Source organism: Cornus florida, unplaced genomic scaffold, assembly GCF_030987335.1.
Source record: "Cornus florida cultivar Cherokee Brave unplaced genomic scaffold, ASM3098733v1 CherokeeBrave_3.0.0_Hap2_Chr02, whole genome shotgun sequence".
NCBI lineage: Eukaryota > Viridiplantae > Streptophyta > Magnoliopsida > Cornales > Cornaceae > Cornus > Cornus florida.
Window position 1 is genome coordinate 6,501,124 of NW_026775572.1, and position 19,172 is coordinate 6,520,295.

The 19,172-nt window shown below is 34.1% G+C and overlaps 1 protein-coding gene and 1 non-coding gene across 3 annotated transcripts; one reads left to right on the forward strand and one right to left on the reverse strand.

The window, feature by feature from the left end:
• Positions 1–595: 595 nt before the first annotated feature.
• Positions 596–5,382, reverse strand: LOC132293329 (splicing factor U2af small subunit B-like). 2 transcript variants are annotated; one of them, XM_059790771.1, is made up of 6 exons: positions 5,021–5,382; positions 3,874–3,960; positions 3,705–3,786; positions 2,535–2,661; positions 1,991–2,427; positions 596–1,863 (listed from the first exon to the last, which is right to left on the reverse strand). In XM_059790771.1, the coding sequence occupies exons 1-5, from the start codon at positions 5,255–5,257 to the stop codon at positions 2,007–2,009; spliced, it is 954 nt and encodes a 317-aa protein (XP_059646754.1). In that variant the 5' UTR covers positions 5,258–5,382; the 3' UTR covers positions 596–1,863; positions 1,991–2,006. The 2 variants fall into 2 exon arrangements, with proteins under 2 accessions (XP_059646754.1, XP_059646753.1); XM_059790770.1 differs by having other exon boundaries at positions 596–928; positions 5,021–5,379.
• A 36-nt stretch (positions 5,383–5,418) lies between these two features.
• TRNAL-UAA (transfer RNA leucine (anticodon UAA)) lies at positions 5,419–5,501 on the forward strand. Its single transcript has one exon. It is a non-coding gene; the product is annotated as a tRNA-Leu (tRNA).
• The last annotated feature ends 13,671 nt before the right edge of the window (positions 5,502–19,172 follow it).

Below are 19,172 nucleotides of genomic sequence, written 5' to 3' on the forward strand. Positions count from 1 at the left end.
TAAAACACAACAAATTTATTTTTGAAAATGATTGGGGAGCCATATAACATGCGAGCCCAATCAACCTGCGGAGAGGAGGTTAAAAACAGGGCAATGTGTGTTTGAGAGAATAACCACCATAATGGGAATGGCTAAAAGGGTTGGGGGGCCAAGTAATGATCTTTGATTCAGAAATGGGTCTCCAATCAACCTGAGTCGAACCAGACTTGTCAAAGCCTCGCTGTTGGCCTTTCGCATTCCCAAAGGTTCGACGATCCATTCTATGTCAATAGAATGAGGAGCACTAAGAACCATTTAAAAGACGGAACAAGTAAATTACAGAACCCATTTCTACCCCCACAAACACTAATGACATATCGATATCATCCACAAACAACATTTTTGAATCATAAGTTATACTTCCAAGTCTTGAGCAACTGTCAAAATCCGACACTAGGAACCAAAATAAAACCATTTTTCACTGCCAAAAGCCTGCATGTTCCCCTATTTAGGATATAAATTTTCTTAGATATCTTCTCAAAAGCAAGCAGGCTAGCATACTCTTGGTTATCACCCACATAATGAAGGTAATAGACCAATAACAATAAATAAGAACTAGAAGAAAATAAGAAAAGCTTCCATTCCACACCAATTTTGGTTTTGTAATGTTAAAAATAAAGAGTAAATATAGTGCACAAAACACAATATCAAACCACTTAATCCTGATGAAATAGAGTGTGTGATGAGGCAGAATTACTGCTGCTGCTAAATTGTCACCCTGTCCAACCTGCGTAATCTCTAATAGAAAGAAAAGCAAGCGAGAGAAGATCCACAAGCAAATGAACTCCGGTCACTTAAAACAGTTTGAAAACTTGAGTTCCGCTTCAGTTCTCCCACCAGGTAACAATTTAAATACTGTAAACTTCTGCTGCATACAACGATAGGCGACCTGTATACAAGTATCATGGTAAGCTGCAATAAAAAAAAAACCGAGGCTCGATCCCGGGAAGCAGGAATACCTGAACCTGCAAATCTTATAAAGCACATAAGATCACAACTTCAATGAAAAAATAACAATGAAAATAGAGAATGATGTACATCCCTGTAAGATGATATACATCCCTGTATCAATTGTTTGTTCACTCCCCCTATAATTTTACCTTATCAAAACTTCAGATAGGGTTTAATATGGGCAAACAAAAGAGACCTGTACTTGTTTCACTTGGTAGTGAAATGAGTTGAGATAGCATTTATCATCCCAACTACACTGACAAAAATTCGAACATCTGAAAATTCTTTCATCTAATCAAATCGCTGGAAGGATTAGATGGCAAAACATATTGGATGACTAGAAAGTCTCTGTGAAACAAATTTGAGCAATGTAGTGTGTGATTTGTTGGTAATGAACAGCCTACCGTAAGAAAGCGATCCCAACTAATGCATGTTTTTTCCATTATGCTCCAGAAGCTATTTTGCCCTGATCCATGTGCTACTTAGAAACGCATGCAACAGAAATAAATGCCAGCATTTCAACTTATCTATAGTCTTTTGCAAAATGAATTTGTAACATCCCTTCCAAAAAAGAATTTAGTGACACCTCTTGAATTTTTTTGGTATCAATATGAACATGTTTTAGAAATCTGCCAAACCATGGAAACAGCCAACTAAAAGGCGATTGTCGCCTGAAAAATATGACATGCGAAAACGTCAGTTTGAAAAGTTTGAAGTAATTCATTAGATGCACATTCATATACTATGGTGGTTCTCTTTTTTGGTGTCTTATCTTTTATTTTCAAATTCGACTTCTTTTGGTGGATGAAGGAGAAAAAGAAGAAAAAAAAACTTTTACTTTCAATATCATATGACACTGAACCTGTACTCCACCTGCACAGTGGAAAATGGGCAGTAAGCTATATTTTTTAAATGGGCTGTTTGCGGAAAAAAGAAAAAAAACATTTGCCCCTTCCTACATTTTAAAGACTTGTATCAACTAAAGAGTATAGGGACAAACCGGGCAATGTAACTTCTCAGTAACTGTAGCCTCCATGATCCTGCTGGTGCTGCTGATCTGGGTCATCATAGTGTTCCTCGTTCTGACCAATTCCATTGTCATTGTTACTATTATCATTCCTGTCAACAGATTCCGCCTGTTCCCTTTCCCTATTCCATTGTTCAATCTTTGCCCTTCGCTCAGCACTGCCTTCCCTACCTGGACTCCTATTTCTCCTTCCCCCAGGGCTTCTGCTTCGTCCTCCTCTCCGTCCAGGACTCCTGCTTCTGGGCCTCCTGCCCCTGTCATGGTTGCGATGATCCCTGTCGTCACCTCTTCTACCAAAACCACGACCCCCAGGTGGACGCTCATCATAATTGCGATGCCTAGGAGGACTGCGGCTTCTGCTTCGACTGTGCCTTCGCCTGTTCCTCCCAAATAGTTGCCTCCTCAGCTCTCTAAAATTGACCACCCCAAAAACAAAAAAAGTTTCAACCGCTAAATGATAGGTACTGAGGCCAAATGTTAAAGGAATGAAAGATGACGAAATATCAGAGTCACTCACCTGCTTATCTTTTTCAGATGCATGAAGTTGCAGTAGCCACCTCGATTGCAAACATTTTCCTCATATTGCCTACAAGTAGCTTCACGAAAATCCGTCACTGGAGAGAAGTCCACAATGATTGGGCGTCCTAAAAACATTTTATTTCAATGACGTCAGCAAAAATCTGAATAGTGATACTACTATTATTTTGTTAACATACTCAATAATGTTAATCTAGATAGAATAAATGACAATATGTGCACCTAGTCATGTTTCTCGCGATACCGTTACTGAGCGACATTGATATTGAATAATAGATGAATCACAAAATATACCTTTCAATGATAAATTTCCCATTGAAATCTAGTACTTTTAATAGAAAAATAATGGAAGTTGAAAATTTCAACTCAAAAGGATACAGTGTCACAATATCTGACGTGATATACAGAGCTATTTCTCAATAGATAATTATTAAGATATTTCCTTTGAAGTTTTTTAAACCATTACTTTCACTCATTTATTTTGTAAGAAGAAAAAGACGGATGAGAAACAGCGGTGGATGGAGTCTTTTAGAAATTTAATATGAAAAAGAGAGATGTGAAATTGTAGCGGATGAAGGAATGGTGGTGGCAATGGCGAGAGGCTGGTAAATTTCAACGGAAAGAAAGTGAGATCAAGAGGTTTTCACAAGGCAACTAATGAGAAGATAAAAGGGGTGATGGTGGTGGATTAATAGGTGGTGTGAGAGCGGCCCTTTTAAAGATCTGGGAAGTGGATGGCAGTATACAAGGAAGAGAGTGGAAGAAAGGAGCATGGGAAGAAAGGGGAAAAAATAGGGCACAAATGCCTTTTTTAAGTAAAAGATGACCAAAAAAAAAGTACTCCAAGCTAACTATATATATTTTTGAGAAGTATTGCCAAAGTGCAACAGTGGATTTTGTTCTCAAGCTAAGTATATATTGAAAACCTTATTGAGACTATCCATGCCTGTTACTGAAATCATATTTCAAAAATAAATAAATTAAATTACCATTATAAACTCTGCTATTTAAACACGTCTGAAACAGACTGAACATGTATATGCAAAATTGGCACTGGGGGTGTTCATGTGTGTATAAGGGTGTTTTATCCATATATGGTTGTGCTATTCATATATTTAGGACATATATTGAGGATGAGAGTGCAACTTGCCTGCATAAAACCTTCCACTCAGATTCTGGAGCGCATTCGCAGCATGTTCTTCTTCTCTAAACTGAACATACACATTACCCACCTGCATAAAACAATCAAGGGGACAAAGTGAATACCACTCACCGAATTGATATTAGTAAATATCATTTGAAATTATGATAAGGAATACCATGTGGTCAGCCAAATTATCGCAAATGTTCAAGCTCTCAATCTCTCCATATTTGCTCAGCTCCTCAAATAGATCTTCATAGAAATCCTGCATCTCAATGTAAAAATTGAAACATCAAAGAAACAGAAATGTAGCCATAAATTAGAAGCCAAGCATCATAGATACAAATGTTAATAGAAATTCAGTAGCAAATAGGGTGTTCAATCCCCTCAAAGTACTTTAAATTTACACACCGTTCTATAAAGAAGGAAAAATGAAAAGACAAAAATGTCCATCTCATTTTTTTTTTTCCTTCTATTTCATGTTGAATTTTCATGGCCACCAAACAGAATAACATCGTGAGGACTATTAACAGATAACAGTGTCAAAACTCAAAAGGTTAAACGCAAGTCCCACAGAAGAACAACTGAAAGCGAATCAGTACAACTATCAGCCAGAATATATCACGATGAACTAAACATTCAAGGAATAACAACTATACATAACAACTAAGAAAGAAGCATGCTAACACATACCAAAGTCGGTAATCATTCACCACAAAAATAATATCTAGATTCTAGAGATAGGTGCAAAGTAGACTAATCATTAACAAAAAAAATTAAAACAAAAAAACCTAGAGAGAGGGACCAGTCAAAGTCCTAAGTCACGCAATCCTTCCCAACGGCTGCTGCTCTATGTGACTTAAATTTTGCTCATGTGACTTAGGGTTAGACTACTACAGAGAAGCATACGTATGCACAGCAAATTGAAAGAAAAGCAACAAACACAAATCAAAAGTCATAGACAACTATAAACAATTTGCCAGTATCAAATCCAAATCAAATCAAATCATTAAAGCACATTAAAAAAAAAAAACCCTAAACTGCGATAGAGAGGCTTCGATCATTTGAAAGTCAATCAGAATCAAGAACGTATCATAAAAAACAGAGTAAAAAACTTATCCTATAAAGAGATATCAAGCAAACACACATTGGAGAGAATGGATCTCGAAGTAACAAACACAAACTAATCCACTGACAGCTTTGGTGCATACAAAAAATAAAAATAAAACCCTAAAAGAAATAGATTCAGATCAACAGATAAACGGTAAACCTAACCGATCAACAAATAACAGAGAAAGAGAAACATGTGCGTGAAGAGAGAGGACCTCGAAGTGGTCTTGGATTTTTCTAGGGTCAAGGGGTTGGCCCTGAGGGTCGACGCCGGGGGTGATCATATCAGGGCGTTGGTACATGTTAGAGAGGAGAAGAGTAGGGCTGATGCTGGGCTTGGTGTGAAGCCTGGAGCAGCGATCGCCATGTCTGCACGCACCGATCTTGAAATAGAAGGGGCAGTTCACTCGGTCCTTCTCTGTTCCGAATATCGAAGCCAAGTGCTCCGCCATTGATTCCGATTCACTTCTCCTTCTCTCTCCTTTTTCTCTCTCTCGCTCTCGGCCGATCTAGGGTTTTCTAATCTGTGACTTGGCTGGGGAGTTGGAAGATATATTACTGGCGTTGGAGGTTTTAATCTATAAAACTGTAACGTGTTAGACTTTTTTCAACAGCTGGTTTGCCCGAGAGGTTAAGGGGTAAGACTTAAGATCTTCTGCACATAAGTGCGCATGGGTTCGAACCCCATAGCCAGCATATTCTTTTTTGCCACATCAATATGTACATATAAGGGATGAGACTCAGCATAGGCAAACCCTTTTATATCACAATATATTTATATACATATTTTTTGTCTTTGTCCTAACAACAGCATATTCTTTTTCTTTTTCTTTTTTTTTTTATACAAAAATATATGAAGCCAACATCATTTTTTAATTAAATAAATATCACAATATGTATATATAAGGGATGAGACTCAGCATAGGCAAACCCTTTTATATCCCAATATATTTGTATACATATTTTTTGTCTTTGTCCTAACAAATTAAGGAAATGAGACTCAACATAGGCAAACCCGCACAATGAGTTCAATGTTATATCAATTAGATCACTAGGTAAATATCCATTGTCACAAAGTTACAATATCAAAATATTATGTTTAAAAGAGTTAAAAATGTGATAATACCAAGTCGGTTGTATGACGCACTATTTTCTATACAAAAATTGCATAACCACTTCTAAACCTCGTGAACATTTCAGTGGCTTTGTTGTAATCACATTTATTTTAAAATTCTCTATATTTTAGGATTTTAAGGTTCGTAAAATAAATAGGAGTTTAATAATTGCATCTCTAAAAAAAAGTTGGTCCCACTTCAGCATAGGCAAACCCTTTTATATCGCAATATATTTATATACATATTTTTTGTCTTTGTCCTAACAACAGCATATTCTTTTTTCCTTTTTTTTTTATAAAAAAATATATGAAGCCAACATCATTTTTTAATTAAATAAATATCACAATATGTATATATAAGGGATGAGACTCAGCATAGGCAAACCCTTTTATATCACAATATATTTATATACATATTTTTTTGTCTTTGTCCTAACAAATTTAAGGGAATGAGACTAAATATGAGCAAACTCGCAGAATGAGCTCAATGTTATATCAACTAGGTCACTAGATAAATATCCATTCTCACAAAGTTACAATATCAAAATATTCTGTCCAAAAGAGTTAAAAATGTGATAATACCAACGTAGGTCGTATGACACACTATTTTCTATACAAGAATTGCATAACCAGCTTCTAAATCTCGTGAACATTTCAGTGGCTTTGTTGTAATCACATTTATTTTAAAATTCTCTATATTTTAGGATTTTAAGGTTCGTAAAATAAATAGGAGTTTAATAATTGCATCTCTAAAAAAAAGCTGATCCCACTTCAAACCTAACCCACAAAAAGTATATATTATAAATTATAGGCCTAACATTATAAATAAATATTAATTTTAGACGTGTGTGTTTTATGAGTTGAATTACAACTACTATTTCTAAGACAAAAATAAAATTAATTAAAAAAATTGTAATTACTTTCATTTATTTTATTTTCTTTCGTTTTTTCGTAGCAAAATAGAATCTATTAATTAAATAAATTTCAATCAACAACCACCTCCAACATAAACATCCAGAAAGAGATTCTCAATATTTTTGTCAACGACAGAATTATGTATTGCAGTCAAAGTATCCTATTTGCCTCACGCGGAGTATACTCAATATTTTGTTGGGCAAAGTTTAATCTTCAGACCAATAATAACCCCATCTCATTTGTTTATGGATAATGTTTAGTTATTTATCGATGAAAACTTTGTGTCAATAACAAAATAATATATTATTTTTAATTAAAAAATAATTCATACCTTCTTTTACTTTCTCACATTAACCATTGAATAAATGTAGAGGACTTATTTATTGAAGATGATATATTATTTTGTTATTGGAATACGTAAAGGGATGAATAAGTAAAGTTACTCACTGATGAATAGATAAGTATTGTCCTTTATTTATTAGACAAATTCGAATGTTTTCCCACTTCTTCTAACTGCTTGAATCAGTTTTACATTGAAATTTTACGATACAAATTGAGTTTAATTTTCAGGTAAAAAGTAATTCGTTCATTAGACAAGTTCAAATGTTTTTTCTCTTCTTTTAATTGTTTGAATTGGTTTTGTGTCAGAAATTTTATAATAATAAAAGATGGTGAGATAATTGGTAATATAACTTTTCTTTTTGTTTTTTTAGTTAATTAGCATTAAGAACTGCCCTAGGCAGGGCCCCTTCGAAACCCACCCTAAATTACAAATCTGGGGTGTAGAGCCTCATCCCAAGGATACACCGGGTGAGTTGGAAGACATGAATGGCTTAGGAGGAGTCGAATACTGAACGGGTGGATGCAAGTGCCAAGCTCCTACCATCACAACCAAATCCTTGGGGCAATGGTAATATAACTTGATTGGACGAAATGGAGGCAAATTAATCAAATTTTTTTATATGATACTGTTGGGATTTGTATGCCCTGACCTAGCAAATTCTTATCTGAATTATAGTGACATATGTTTCTGATATATCTGAAATATTTATGATTTATATAATTGGTGAATTCAATGTATTATGTTTCGATTCACTATTAAATTGATAGTGTCCCTGTGATTACAAGAAATATTTATATATATATGTAAGTGATGGCAATCAATGCATGATATATAAATAGTAATTATAAATTGTTCATAGTCGGTAATTATGGATGGACTCATAATTAATTAAGATTTGAACTGGATCCGCGTTAGGTTGAGATATATTGCGAGAGCCGTCGTATGCAATTGCTCCCTATCATCGTCATGGCATTTGACTCTTAAGCATGAGAAAATTATAGACTCTTTTATTAATTAAATAATTACTTTGATTTGTTCGGCGGATTCTTCGGGATCCTTAAACCAACACTTTGGGTAGTTATGTGATTAATAGTTAGAGGGTTATATTTTCAATATTTGTATCATTACTACTTGTATTTATTTTGTATTGATTATGGTTGATCACAAAGTAAATTCGAAGGCCTTCGTGTGGTTTTAGACAAAATGATTTATTATATATTTATTTATTAAATTATTATTTTTGTCAAACAAATGTTTTATTGTGATCGAGCCAGAAATAATCAATGGTATCAAAATAAATATATTAATTAAATAGTCGGATTGATGACTTTATTTATCCGATAACTAATTATGCATAGAGGGGTCAAAGTGCAATATTGATTTAGAGGTTATTTATTATTTAATTGGAGTTCAATTAATTTCTTTTAGTGGAGTAGAAATTAATTTATGAATTAATTGAATTGGGTCCATGGACCGGGCCAATTATTAATTCATTGTAGCCAATAAAATAATAGGCCCAATGGATTCTCACTCATAGCCCAACTTGATATTGGAATCATATTAGATTTGAGACATATGAATTAGAGATTGAGAAGGATTTGTTATTTCCTTTTCTTTATTTTTATATTGTCTATAAATATACATGGTATATGTATATTTTGGGTGTGATTTTTATGAGAAGGAAAAAGGAATAAATTTTCTCTCTAGAAAATTAGGGTTAGTGTTCTCATCTAATGGAGGCTCCCACAAGCCTAATTTTCCAAGGTCATTCATGGAGGCATATGAGTGATTCCTAAAGGCAAAACAATTATCAAGAAGATGGAGATCCAAGGAGAAGGCGTCTTGCTAAGGGATCTACAATAAGTGAGAACATTCACTTTAGAGGAAAGAATTAAAGGTTTGCTCATACCTTTGATGTAAGTATTCAATCTGTTAATTGAATGATACATCATATTTTATTTTTGCATAAAACTTGTCTCTATGTGATGAATCAAGATCTATGTATTAAAATCCCTCGAAAAGTTTTTAAAACTTGCACGTTTCCCAACAGTGGTATCAGAGCATGGTTTGATTCATTACTAGAGATCATGTTTTTATCAAAATTCATCATTCATGGATCCAATTTTGATATGCATATATATTTATTTATTAATGTATGTTGATGTATGAATTAATATATTGATATATAATGATGTATGTATAATTGTGAATGGATGATGATGTGTGTTTGGGCTATGGATGAAACTTATAGGATAATTGAATGTAATTTTATCTTTGAATGAATGTAATAAAGGCTTTGATTGAGCCGTTTGAAAGTTCAATGATGTAATTTTATTTTTCTCATTGTATTTCAAATTGTAAATTTATTTAAAGTCATGTAATATTCATCAAAGGATGTTATGAAGCTTCAAGAAGGTCCAAGAGGGTTAAATTAGGCTTCAAGAATTTTCTGGGATTTTTTAGAAATTTTTCGGAATTTTTCTGGAATTTTTTAAGGCCTAATTTAATTTCTGGAAATTTTTATTGATTTTCTGAAAAAATAGGCGATTTTCCGGCGACCGGAGTCTCGCCGGCGGCGAAAAGAGGCATCAGAAGAGGCTGGGATCAAGTGTATCTCACCAAGGGTGAGCCTGGCGCGTGAGGAGCACGCGCCAGGAGATGGAGGCCTTGAGGAGATACTGGCGCGTGAGATGCACGCGCCAGCACTAACATATGTTCTCCATGCGTGTGAAGGCGCGTGGAGGTACTTCTATTAGTGTGCCACGCGCCACAAAGCGCCCCAAGCGCGTGCTAGCGCGTGGAAGTGCGTGCCTTGACCTGCAAGCTTCCCTAGGCGCGTGGGAGCGCGTATGGGGTCCTTCGAGCTTGTTCCAAGTGCTGTTTTGCCCCCGTAAGTGCGTACCAGCTCCCTACAGGTGTTTACAAGCTGTTGGGAGACGCCTGTACAATACTTAGAGTAATTAAATGTTAAAAGCTGATTCCATTGGCCGTTATTATTTACTTTATCTGTCATTTATTAATGTATGTGATGCATGTAATAGATAATTGTTGATTTATTATTATTCATGCATTGGATCCATGATATTTAATTAAATGACTTGATTTATATTAATTAAATTATGAAAATTAAGTGGATCTAATTACTAATTAATTTGAGGGCACTTATTGGGAAACGAAAAATTATTTTTGTAAATTATTTTTTAAAGTGTGCTTCAAATTAAATATTAGTGAATCATTTAAAGTCCAAATATTTTCTAAATTTAATTGGATTAAAATCAAGACATTTAGCATGCATCATATCATGTATTTGAATAAAATGAAACCCTAATTATGAATGATTAAAAAATTGAGTGGGAGCGGGGATTTTTATACATTGCCCCATAGCATTCGTTATTAACACTATTGTAATTAAATCTTCAAAAAGAAGACCCCACGCATGATTTGAAGGGTCTTAATATTACAAGAATGGTTGTCTCATGAAAATAAAAATATTAAATGTTCATTGTAATTAGATATTTAAAAATAAGGCCCTACGCATGATTTAAAGAGTCTAAATTATAATGACAAGATATTTAATGTTTTATTTTTCATTAGAGCTTTAATAACGTTATACACTCAATCTAAAATCAATTGTGTTAGCTCCCCAACGGAGTGGTCTATACTGGGTGATTTTAGAAAGGCTAAATATAATCGGGAATCATTTCATATAGATAAACAAGGCATTGTCTTAAGAGATATAGAGATGATGGGATTTGTCCACCAATAGTAATAATGAACTTCGCCAACCGAATAAGTTATTGGCGTATTGGTTATCCGATTTTCATGCAGTGGTTAAGGGACCCGCATATTATTATTTTAATGGAAGTGCTCGCCTAATAGCAAATGAATCTCAATAATAGTAATAAAGAACTCCTCCCACAGGATAAGTTATTGACATATTGATTGGTTGATTTATTATGCTACAGAGTTGAGGGACCCGCATTAATTAAAAAGGATTGTTCCAATAATGATAATGATCTCTTGTTCGATTGAGATTTATTATATTATGTGGTTAACAAACTCATTTTAATTTTAAATATGCATAACAGTATTAATAATTCACCTTGCATATCGTATGAATGCATTTATATTCAATTTAATTATGTCTAATCCAGTTTATCTGCTTGCTTACATATTCAATGTAACTGGACCTCATTAATATTGACTGGGAAATGAACTTAGATATTTTATTCACAACGTAAGGGTACAAACGTATTTACTACTCCTAAACCTAATCATTTTACTTTAAGATACCCAAGAGAACATTAATACTTTGAATAAGTGAAATAAAGCAAATGAGATGACTTGGTGCAATATTATAGAATTTACCTCGAATACGCTCCAAAGCTAACATTTACATTATTTTATTTTCTTCAAACATCATGTTAAATGTCAATATGATGTTTTGGTGAGATTAGATAAGACGTATGCCTACGTACTATGTCAGACTTGAACACCATCAAGATAGCCTAAGGAACTCCAGTATGAAATCGAATTTTGGAAAATGATTGTTTATTATTTAAAAATTAGCTGGAGATCAATAGAGCTGACTTGGGTGGTAAGTTTCAAGTTGACATGATTATTACCTTGTTACCAAACTCGTTCGACTCTTTTAGAGTGAACTAAATAAGGAATTAGTTTGAGTTCATACTCGCTGATATTCTTATAGAATTGGTAACAAATGAAAGGATAATCAAATAGTATAAGTATTCCTATCAATCTAACCTAGTCTATACCATCTTCTTCTAAGCCCAAGTGGAAGGGCAAAGTAAAGAAGAAGGATGATAATAGGATTAGGCTAGCACAAAACATGGGTATCCAAAAGGTTAAAGGGAATAAGGTAGTGTATGTTGAGGGCAAAGAAAACTGTTTCTTTTGTCGCTAACTAAGACACTAAAGGACAAACTGTCTAAGCAATGACGTGGCATAGGAAAATATATATTTAATCATTGAGCCATGTTATGTGGTTGTATCTATTAATTCCTAATGAATAGATTCTAGAGCTACTAAACATGTTTGCAATTCATTGCAAGAATTTCAGGAATCCAGAAGCCTCGATGATATGGAATATATTTGTACTTGACCTGATGTCAAGGTTGTAACTAAGTCAGTGGGAGTATTACATCTGAAATTAGAGAGTATGAGGATATTAGTATTAGAGAATTATCTTTATGCACAGAGGTTAGACGCTATCTAATTTTTGTTTCACTTGTGGTTTGTGGATCGTTATTTTGTAAAACTGGTTTTATAAAATTGAATAGATATACGATTGTTTCTGGTGCATTGAAAGATGGTTAATATACTATAATCACAAACTCTTAAGATTTGCAGGATATAGAAATTAATGTTGCATCTCTAGATTGAATGTTAAGAGAAAATTTGTTATTCCTGACTCATTGAATTTTTTTGGTGTCTATTTTTGGGTTGTAATAAATCAAAATGAGATTCAAAGATTGATCAAAGAAGGTTTATTACCTAGTGAGGCAGAGGAGTCTAAACCAAACTTGTGAATCCTGTTTTGAAGGATAGATAACTCTAAGAGCTTAATCAGCCAAATGAAATAGACATAAAGAACAATTGGAATCGGTACACACGGACACGTGTGGTCTTGTGAACATCCAAACAAGATTACTCACATTTTGGATAAATTTACCTGTTGCGACACAAGTCTTATACTTTTGGTATATTCCGAGAGGGTCAAGACTGATGTGGAGCACATATTAGGTAAACTTATCAAGACACTTCGATCTGATCGAGGATATGAGTATTTCTTGGGATAATGCAAAGACTATATGGTCAATGAGGGTGTTGTGTACCAGTTTTTCGCAATTGACGCTAAATGCATTTAGGTGTCAAATAGGAATAACAGAATTCCACTTAACATGGTTAGATCTATGATCAGTTATGCTATATTATCTCTTTCATTTAAGAGTTTAGCGTTAATGACATCGATGCGCATTATGAATTGCATTCCATCTTAGTTTGTCTCAAGGATACCGTTGAGCTGTGTTTTTAACTAAATCTTAGTTTGAATCACATGCACATATGGGGTAGCCTTGCACATGTGCGCTTGATATGGACAAATAAGTTGGAAACAGATCATACGCATGATAGATTTGATAGCTACTCTAAAAGTCACTAGGATGGATTATTTTATGATCTCAATGATAAAAGTTGATTGTTTACTGTAATATCCCTAATTTCAAAAGGGATAAAAATGGAATTTAAATTTTATTTTTGTGCATTTTAAATTGATTTTGTATCTATATGCTTATATGTCCAATTGTTTGTTTATTTTAATTAAGGGTGTAATTCTTTATTTGTTTGTTTATTTTAATTAATTGTTTTATTTATTTTATGTGTTTTAAGTGTTTCGTTGCTGGCTTATTTGATTTAATTAATGGGTGTTATTAAATTAATTATTTATTAAGTATTTAATTTTTGAACAGGGTAATTATGTATTTCCCCTTAACTGGGGCTTTAGATACGTTTTAGTTAGGGTTTTTGGAGCCGTCTCATAAGCATCTGATATGTAACTAAACTGAGTTATTTTGTGGGCCGACGAAGTTAGGGCTCTGTGGATTAGGGTTTTAATCTTGCAATTATAAATACCTCAGTATATGTTAAACCTAGGGTTACATATTGTCGTAGCTTTTACACGGAAAAGTCTGCCAAATAGAGAGAGTTACAGAGGAAGTTTTGGTGAGAACAGAGCTGTTTGTGAGAATTTCGACTGGGGTTCCAAGGTTTAACCAAGGAGAAGGAAGGAGCAGAGGTTCTAGGAGGTTAGACAAGTTTCAGTGGATGTTGAAAAAAAACTGAGACCAACGGCAACAAGGGTTTGTTTGCAAACCTATTCAGGCAAGTTCTATCTTCCTCTTTCCCTTTGGGCCGTGTTCTGTGCACCTAGATAATCTCTAGGGTTTAATCAAGCAGAAACTAGAATTGATATGTTTATTATGTGTTATATTGTTAGTCTGTATGTGTTGAAATCAATATCTGTTACAGTGTATGTAAGTGTTGTTTCAGTTTTCTGTACTTAAAGCATATGGTTTCTATCGTAGCCTTAGTTTCTGCATTTGATTGCAACTCTTATAGACACAATATAGGAACTCTACTGGGGTTATACAAAACTCATAGGGATGTTATTATTCTGTTTTAAATACGTGTGCAATCTGTTCCGTTTCTATTTCTGCATATAGTTTCAGTTTTGATACTAAAAGCTTAGTAAGTTCAATAGCAACCTTAAGCTTTGTAATTGATTTAAATTACTGTAATCAAACCTTGGAGATGTTAATAGAGTGATAATAAACCCTTAAGATCAGTTTAAGAAATAAACAGAAGGGTAAGGACTGACCAGAGAACGAGCAGATAGGTAAAAACAGAGCAGAGACTGAACTGGAGGCTCTCAAGAGGGAGAGAGCCGGCTCTAGAAAGTCAAGAGCCGGCTCCCCTTCAGCAAGAGCCGGCTCCTAGGGAATTGGAGCCGGCTCCAATAGGGGAAGAGCCGGCTCCAATTTGTTTTACGTCCAGAAAGTGTTTTATAGGGCTCTGTTTGGTGTTTTGAGCACTGTTTGAGCTTCTGAGTGATGCTAACGAATTGCAGGGATTTAACAGAGGATCTAAGTAGTTAATTTTAAGTGTTATTAAACTTATTGTTGTATGGTTTAAGTCTCTAAGACAAAGGATGAAGCAGTGTAAAAATATACAACGGTGTATGCTACTAACAGGAGAAAGGAACTAAATGGCCTGATTATATTTTAGAAATTTAATGAGACTTCACGGAGGGATTAAATAGTTAATTTTTGGGTGTTATTAAGACCCTAAATTGATTTAAGATTAATTCTAAATTAATGGATCAAACTGTATAACACTTATGTACATTGTATACGGTTAGTGGATAAATGAAGTTTTAAATACTTAAGCTTATTTTTAGGCATTCCAGTGGGATTTAATATATTTATAAAATGGTTTTAAATATATTATAGGGTCATTGATGTGTTAGATATGATCTATGCAGGCTCTGGATGTTAGTTGTTGATTTATTAAATCATCTCCTGCAACTATATGGTTAATTGTTTGGATTTAAATTGCTGAAACATTTAAAAATCTTCTGTAATTAATTGGATATTGGTTTTGGATTTTAAATTGTTGTACTATCATTCATAGTCTGTAATTTACATGGTTTTGGTTTTAAGTTGTTGAAATACTAAATACTATTCTGCAACGATGTTGATGGTTGGTTTTGGACTATAAATTACGTGCTTATTATTTATGCCTTGTAATTTACTTGGAATCATATATTGGATTATAATTGCTGAATTCTTATATTAAATTTGGTCAATTATTTGGAATTATGTATTGGATTTTAATTGCTGAATTCTCACATTAAAATTCTGTCAATTATCTAGGTTTGGCTTTGAATTGTAAACTACTTGCTTATCATTTGAATGTTGTAATTTACATGGATATGGAGGATTGTATGCACCGGTATGGGACGGTGGCATACTAGGTATGGTTTAGCTCAAAATGCTAATTCCTACCTTATGGATTTTAATTGGTGAACAGTTTTACATGTTCTATCAATTATATGGATTTTGTGGATTGTATGCACCGGTATGGGACGGTGGCATACTAGGGACGGAATGATTCAAAATACTCAGTCCTACCTATTTTGAAAAGAAGGGTACGAATTATAAAAACATAATTCTCCTTATATTTAAGTCTGTGCGGTTGAATAAACTGAACGACTTACTGGATCTCTTATAAGTCTGTGCAGCTGAATAAGCTAAACGATTTATTGGAGTTCCTATGGATGGATTTGAATGGACTTTAAATATATGGTTATGGTACCACGAGATGGGCTTGAGTCTCAGACTCGTTGGTTAGGACGCGTATATGCAGTGGATGCGTAGCTAGCTATAGTAGGTTGAGGTGTACCCTGTTAGGTCTAGGTACTCATGCCCACCTTTAGGTGCGTTTTTGCATGTTGCCTTCTATTCAGGTTAAGACCCCTATTGTAGTTCAGTGAATGTCCCATAGTGTGGATATATATATGTATGGACTAGATAGATATTGTGAGGTATCTACGGTGTATCTGCGTATCGGGTCACTGTATGGATTGCAGCTAGATTAGAACTTGCTCGTGGGCCTGACCCACTCTTTTATTATTTTTTTCAGGTGTTCGTCAGTCCAAGCTGTAGAGCTTGATCGTGCTGAGCAGATACAGTTATTCACTGCACCGATGGCATAGGATTCTATTTCATGTTAAGACTTGAGTTTTATTTCCAGTTCTTTTTAATACAGTTGGGATTTGAATAGGGGTCCACTAGATGGATTCCCGAGTTGTATATGGAGGATCAGTTGTAGCATAAAGGTTATTTATTAATGAAATTTTATTTCTGAGGTTTTCAAATATTGGATTACTCTTTTAGTTTTCATTTCAGTAAATTTTATTTATCTCTTTTGATATAATTATTCTGTGTTCGATTATTGCTAATTGTTTTGATATCCTCGAGTAATCGGGCGTGGGCCTGGCCAACCCGCATCCGGAAATCCGGGGGTATCACATTTACACTCACTGTTTATCTATAAGAGGATCATATTATGAATTACATACCTAGTAGCATAATGTTAGAGAATATGGTATGAGTATCAAATGTACCACTTTTGAACACACTTATTATAGAGATTGAGAATAATAAATGAATTCCTTATTGATGCGTCAGCATCATCTAGTACACAGATTCCTGCATCGGTACATTAATGTAGTGGGAGGATTATCATCCAATCCGACGGAATCATATTTTTAGGTGAGACCATTATGGACATCCCTGTTAAACATGAGTTGGACCCAGTAAGCTACACGGAAGCGTGAACCGATATGGATACAGATCGTTTTGGCGAGTTACTATGAAATCAGAGTTGGAATCTATGTATTCTAATAAATTTTGGGATCTTGTAGAACTTTCTAGTAGGGTGATTCCTATGGAAGGCAAGTTAATCTACAAAAAGATATCAGGAGATTTTTTAGTGAATAACTCATGAGTGTACAAGGGAATGTCATTATTTTTCTGATTCTATATTTATATATGACATCCTACTCATTTAGAATGATGTGGAAGTTTTGTCATCGATAAAGAGGTAGTTGTTCAATTACTTTTAAATGAAGGATTTTCAAGATGTAAGTTATATTCCTAGGATCAAGCTTTTGCAAGATCAGGTTAAAAGGAAAATAGGCTTATCTTAATAATCCTACATTGGAAAAGTTTTTATTAAGTTTGGTATGCATAACTCAAAGAATGAGTTCTTGCTTTATTGATATGAATTGCTCTCTCTAGTAAGTAGTTTTCCAAGACTAGCAGAGGAGATTGAGCAAATGAGACTGAAACTATATGCTTTGGCATATGAGAGTCTCATATATGCCATGGTCTATACCAAATAGGACATCCGCTACATTGTAGGGATAGTCAGATGATATCAGTCCAAATCCTGGACTTGATAACTGGTCTATTGTGAAAAATATCATTAAATATCTAAGGAGAACCAATGATATCATACTCAATTATGGATATGATGATATGGTCCTAGTCAGGTATGCTAGTTCTGATTTTCAATCAGAAGTAGATACTACGAGGTTCATGACTTAGTGTATGTTCATTTAATGGAAGGGAAATCAGTTGGTGGATTGTTAAGCAGATTTCAACTGCTGACTCAAACTTGCAGGTGGAATACATTGCAGCCTTAAAGGCGGCAAAGGAAGCCTATTGGTTTGATCTCACTAATTTAAAGGTTGTGGAGTATACTAGCCTGCCTATTGAGCTATGTTGCGACAATAGTGCAGAAGTAGTCCAAACCAATGACCCAAGGTTCTATAGAGGAACAAGATACACTGAGAGGAAGTATCATGTTCTACATGATATTGTCCGGCAAGAAAATGTACTTGTGGCCAGAACATTGCATTGGAACACAACTTTGTTGATCCATTATCAAAGGTGTCATTGATCAATAATTTTGATCATCATCTGGATAACATTGGTGTTATGTGCAATTTGAATTGGCTATGAGGACAAGTGGGAGCTGTTGGGATTTATATGCCCTGGCATAGCAAATTCCTATCTGGATTATAGTGACATGTTCCTGACATATCTGAAATATTTATGATTTATATAATTGGTGAATTCAATGTATTATGTTTCGATTCACTATTAAATTGATAGTGTTCCTGTGATTACAAGAAATATTTATATATATATGTAAGTGATGGCAATCAATGTATGATATATAAATAGTAATTATAAATTGTTCATAATCGGTAATTATGGATGGACTCATAATTAATTAAGATTTGAACTGGATCCGCGTTAGGTTGAGATATATTGCGAGAGCCGTCGTATGCAATTGCTCCCTATCATCGTCATGGCATTTGACTCTTAAGCATGAGAAAATTATAGACTCTTTTATTAATTAAATAATTACTTTGATTTATTCGGCGGATTCTTCGGGATCCTTAGACCGACACTTTGGGTAGTCATGTGATTAATAGTTAGAGGGTTATATTTTCAATATTTGCATCATTGCTACTTGTATTTATTTTGTATTGATTATGGTTGATCACAAAGTAAATTCGAAGGCCTTCGTGTGGTTTTAGACAAAATGATTTATTATATATTTATTTATTAAATTATTATTTTTGTCAAACAAATGTTTTATTGTGATCGAGCCAGAAATAATCAATGGTACCAAAATAAATATATTAATTAAGTAGTCGGATTGATGACTTTATTTATCCGATAACTAATTATGCATAGAGGGGTCAAAGTGCAATATTGATTTAGAGGTTATTTATTATTTAATTGGAGTTCAATTAATTTCTTTCAGTGGAGTAGAAATTAATTTATGAATTAATTGAATTGGGTCCATGGACCGGGCCAATTATTAATTCATTGTAGCCAAT

Excerpts from the sequence above, each read along its gene's own strand:
- LOC132293329 (XM_059790771.1), bottom strand. The coding sequence starts at position 5,257 with ATGGCGGAGCACTTGGCTTCGATATTCGGAACAGAGAAGGACCGAGTG. Across the intron at positions 3,787-3,873 it reads ATAATTTGGCTGACCACATG|GTGGGTAATGTGTATGTTCA; the intron begins GTATTCCTTATC and ends TGTTTTATGCAG. Across the intron at positions 2,662-3,704 it reads GAGTGGAAGGTTTTATGCAG|GACGCCCAATCATTGTGGAC; the intron begins GCAAGTTGCACT and ends AAATGTTTTTAG.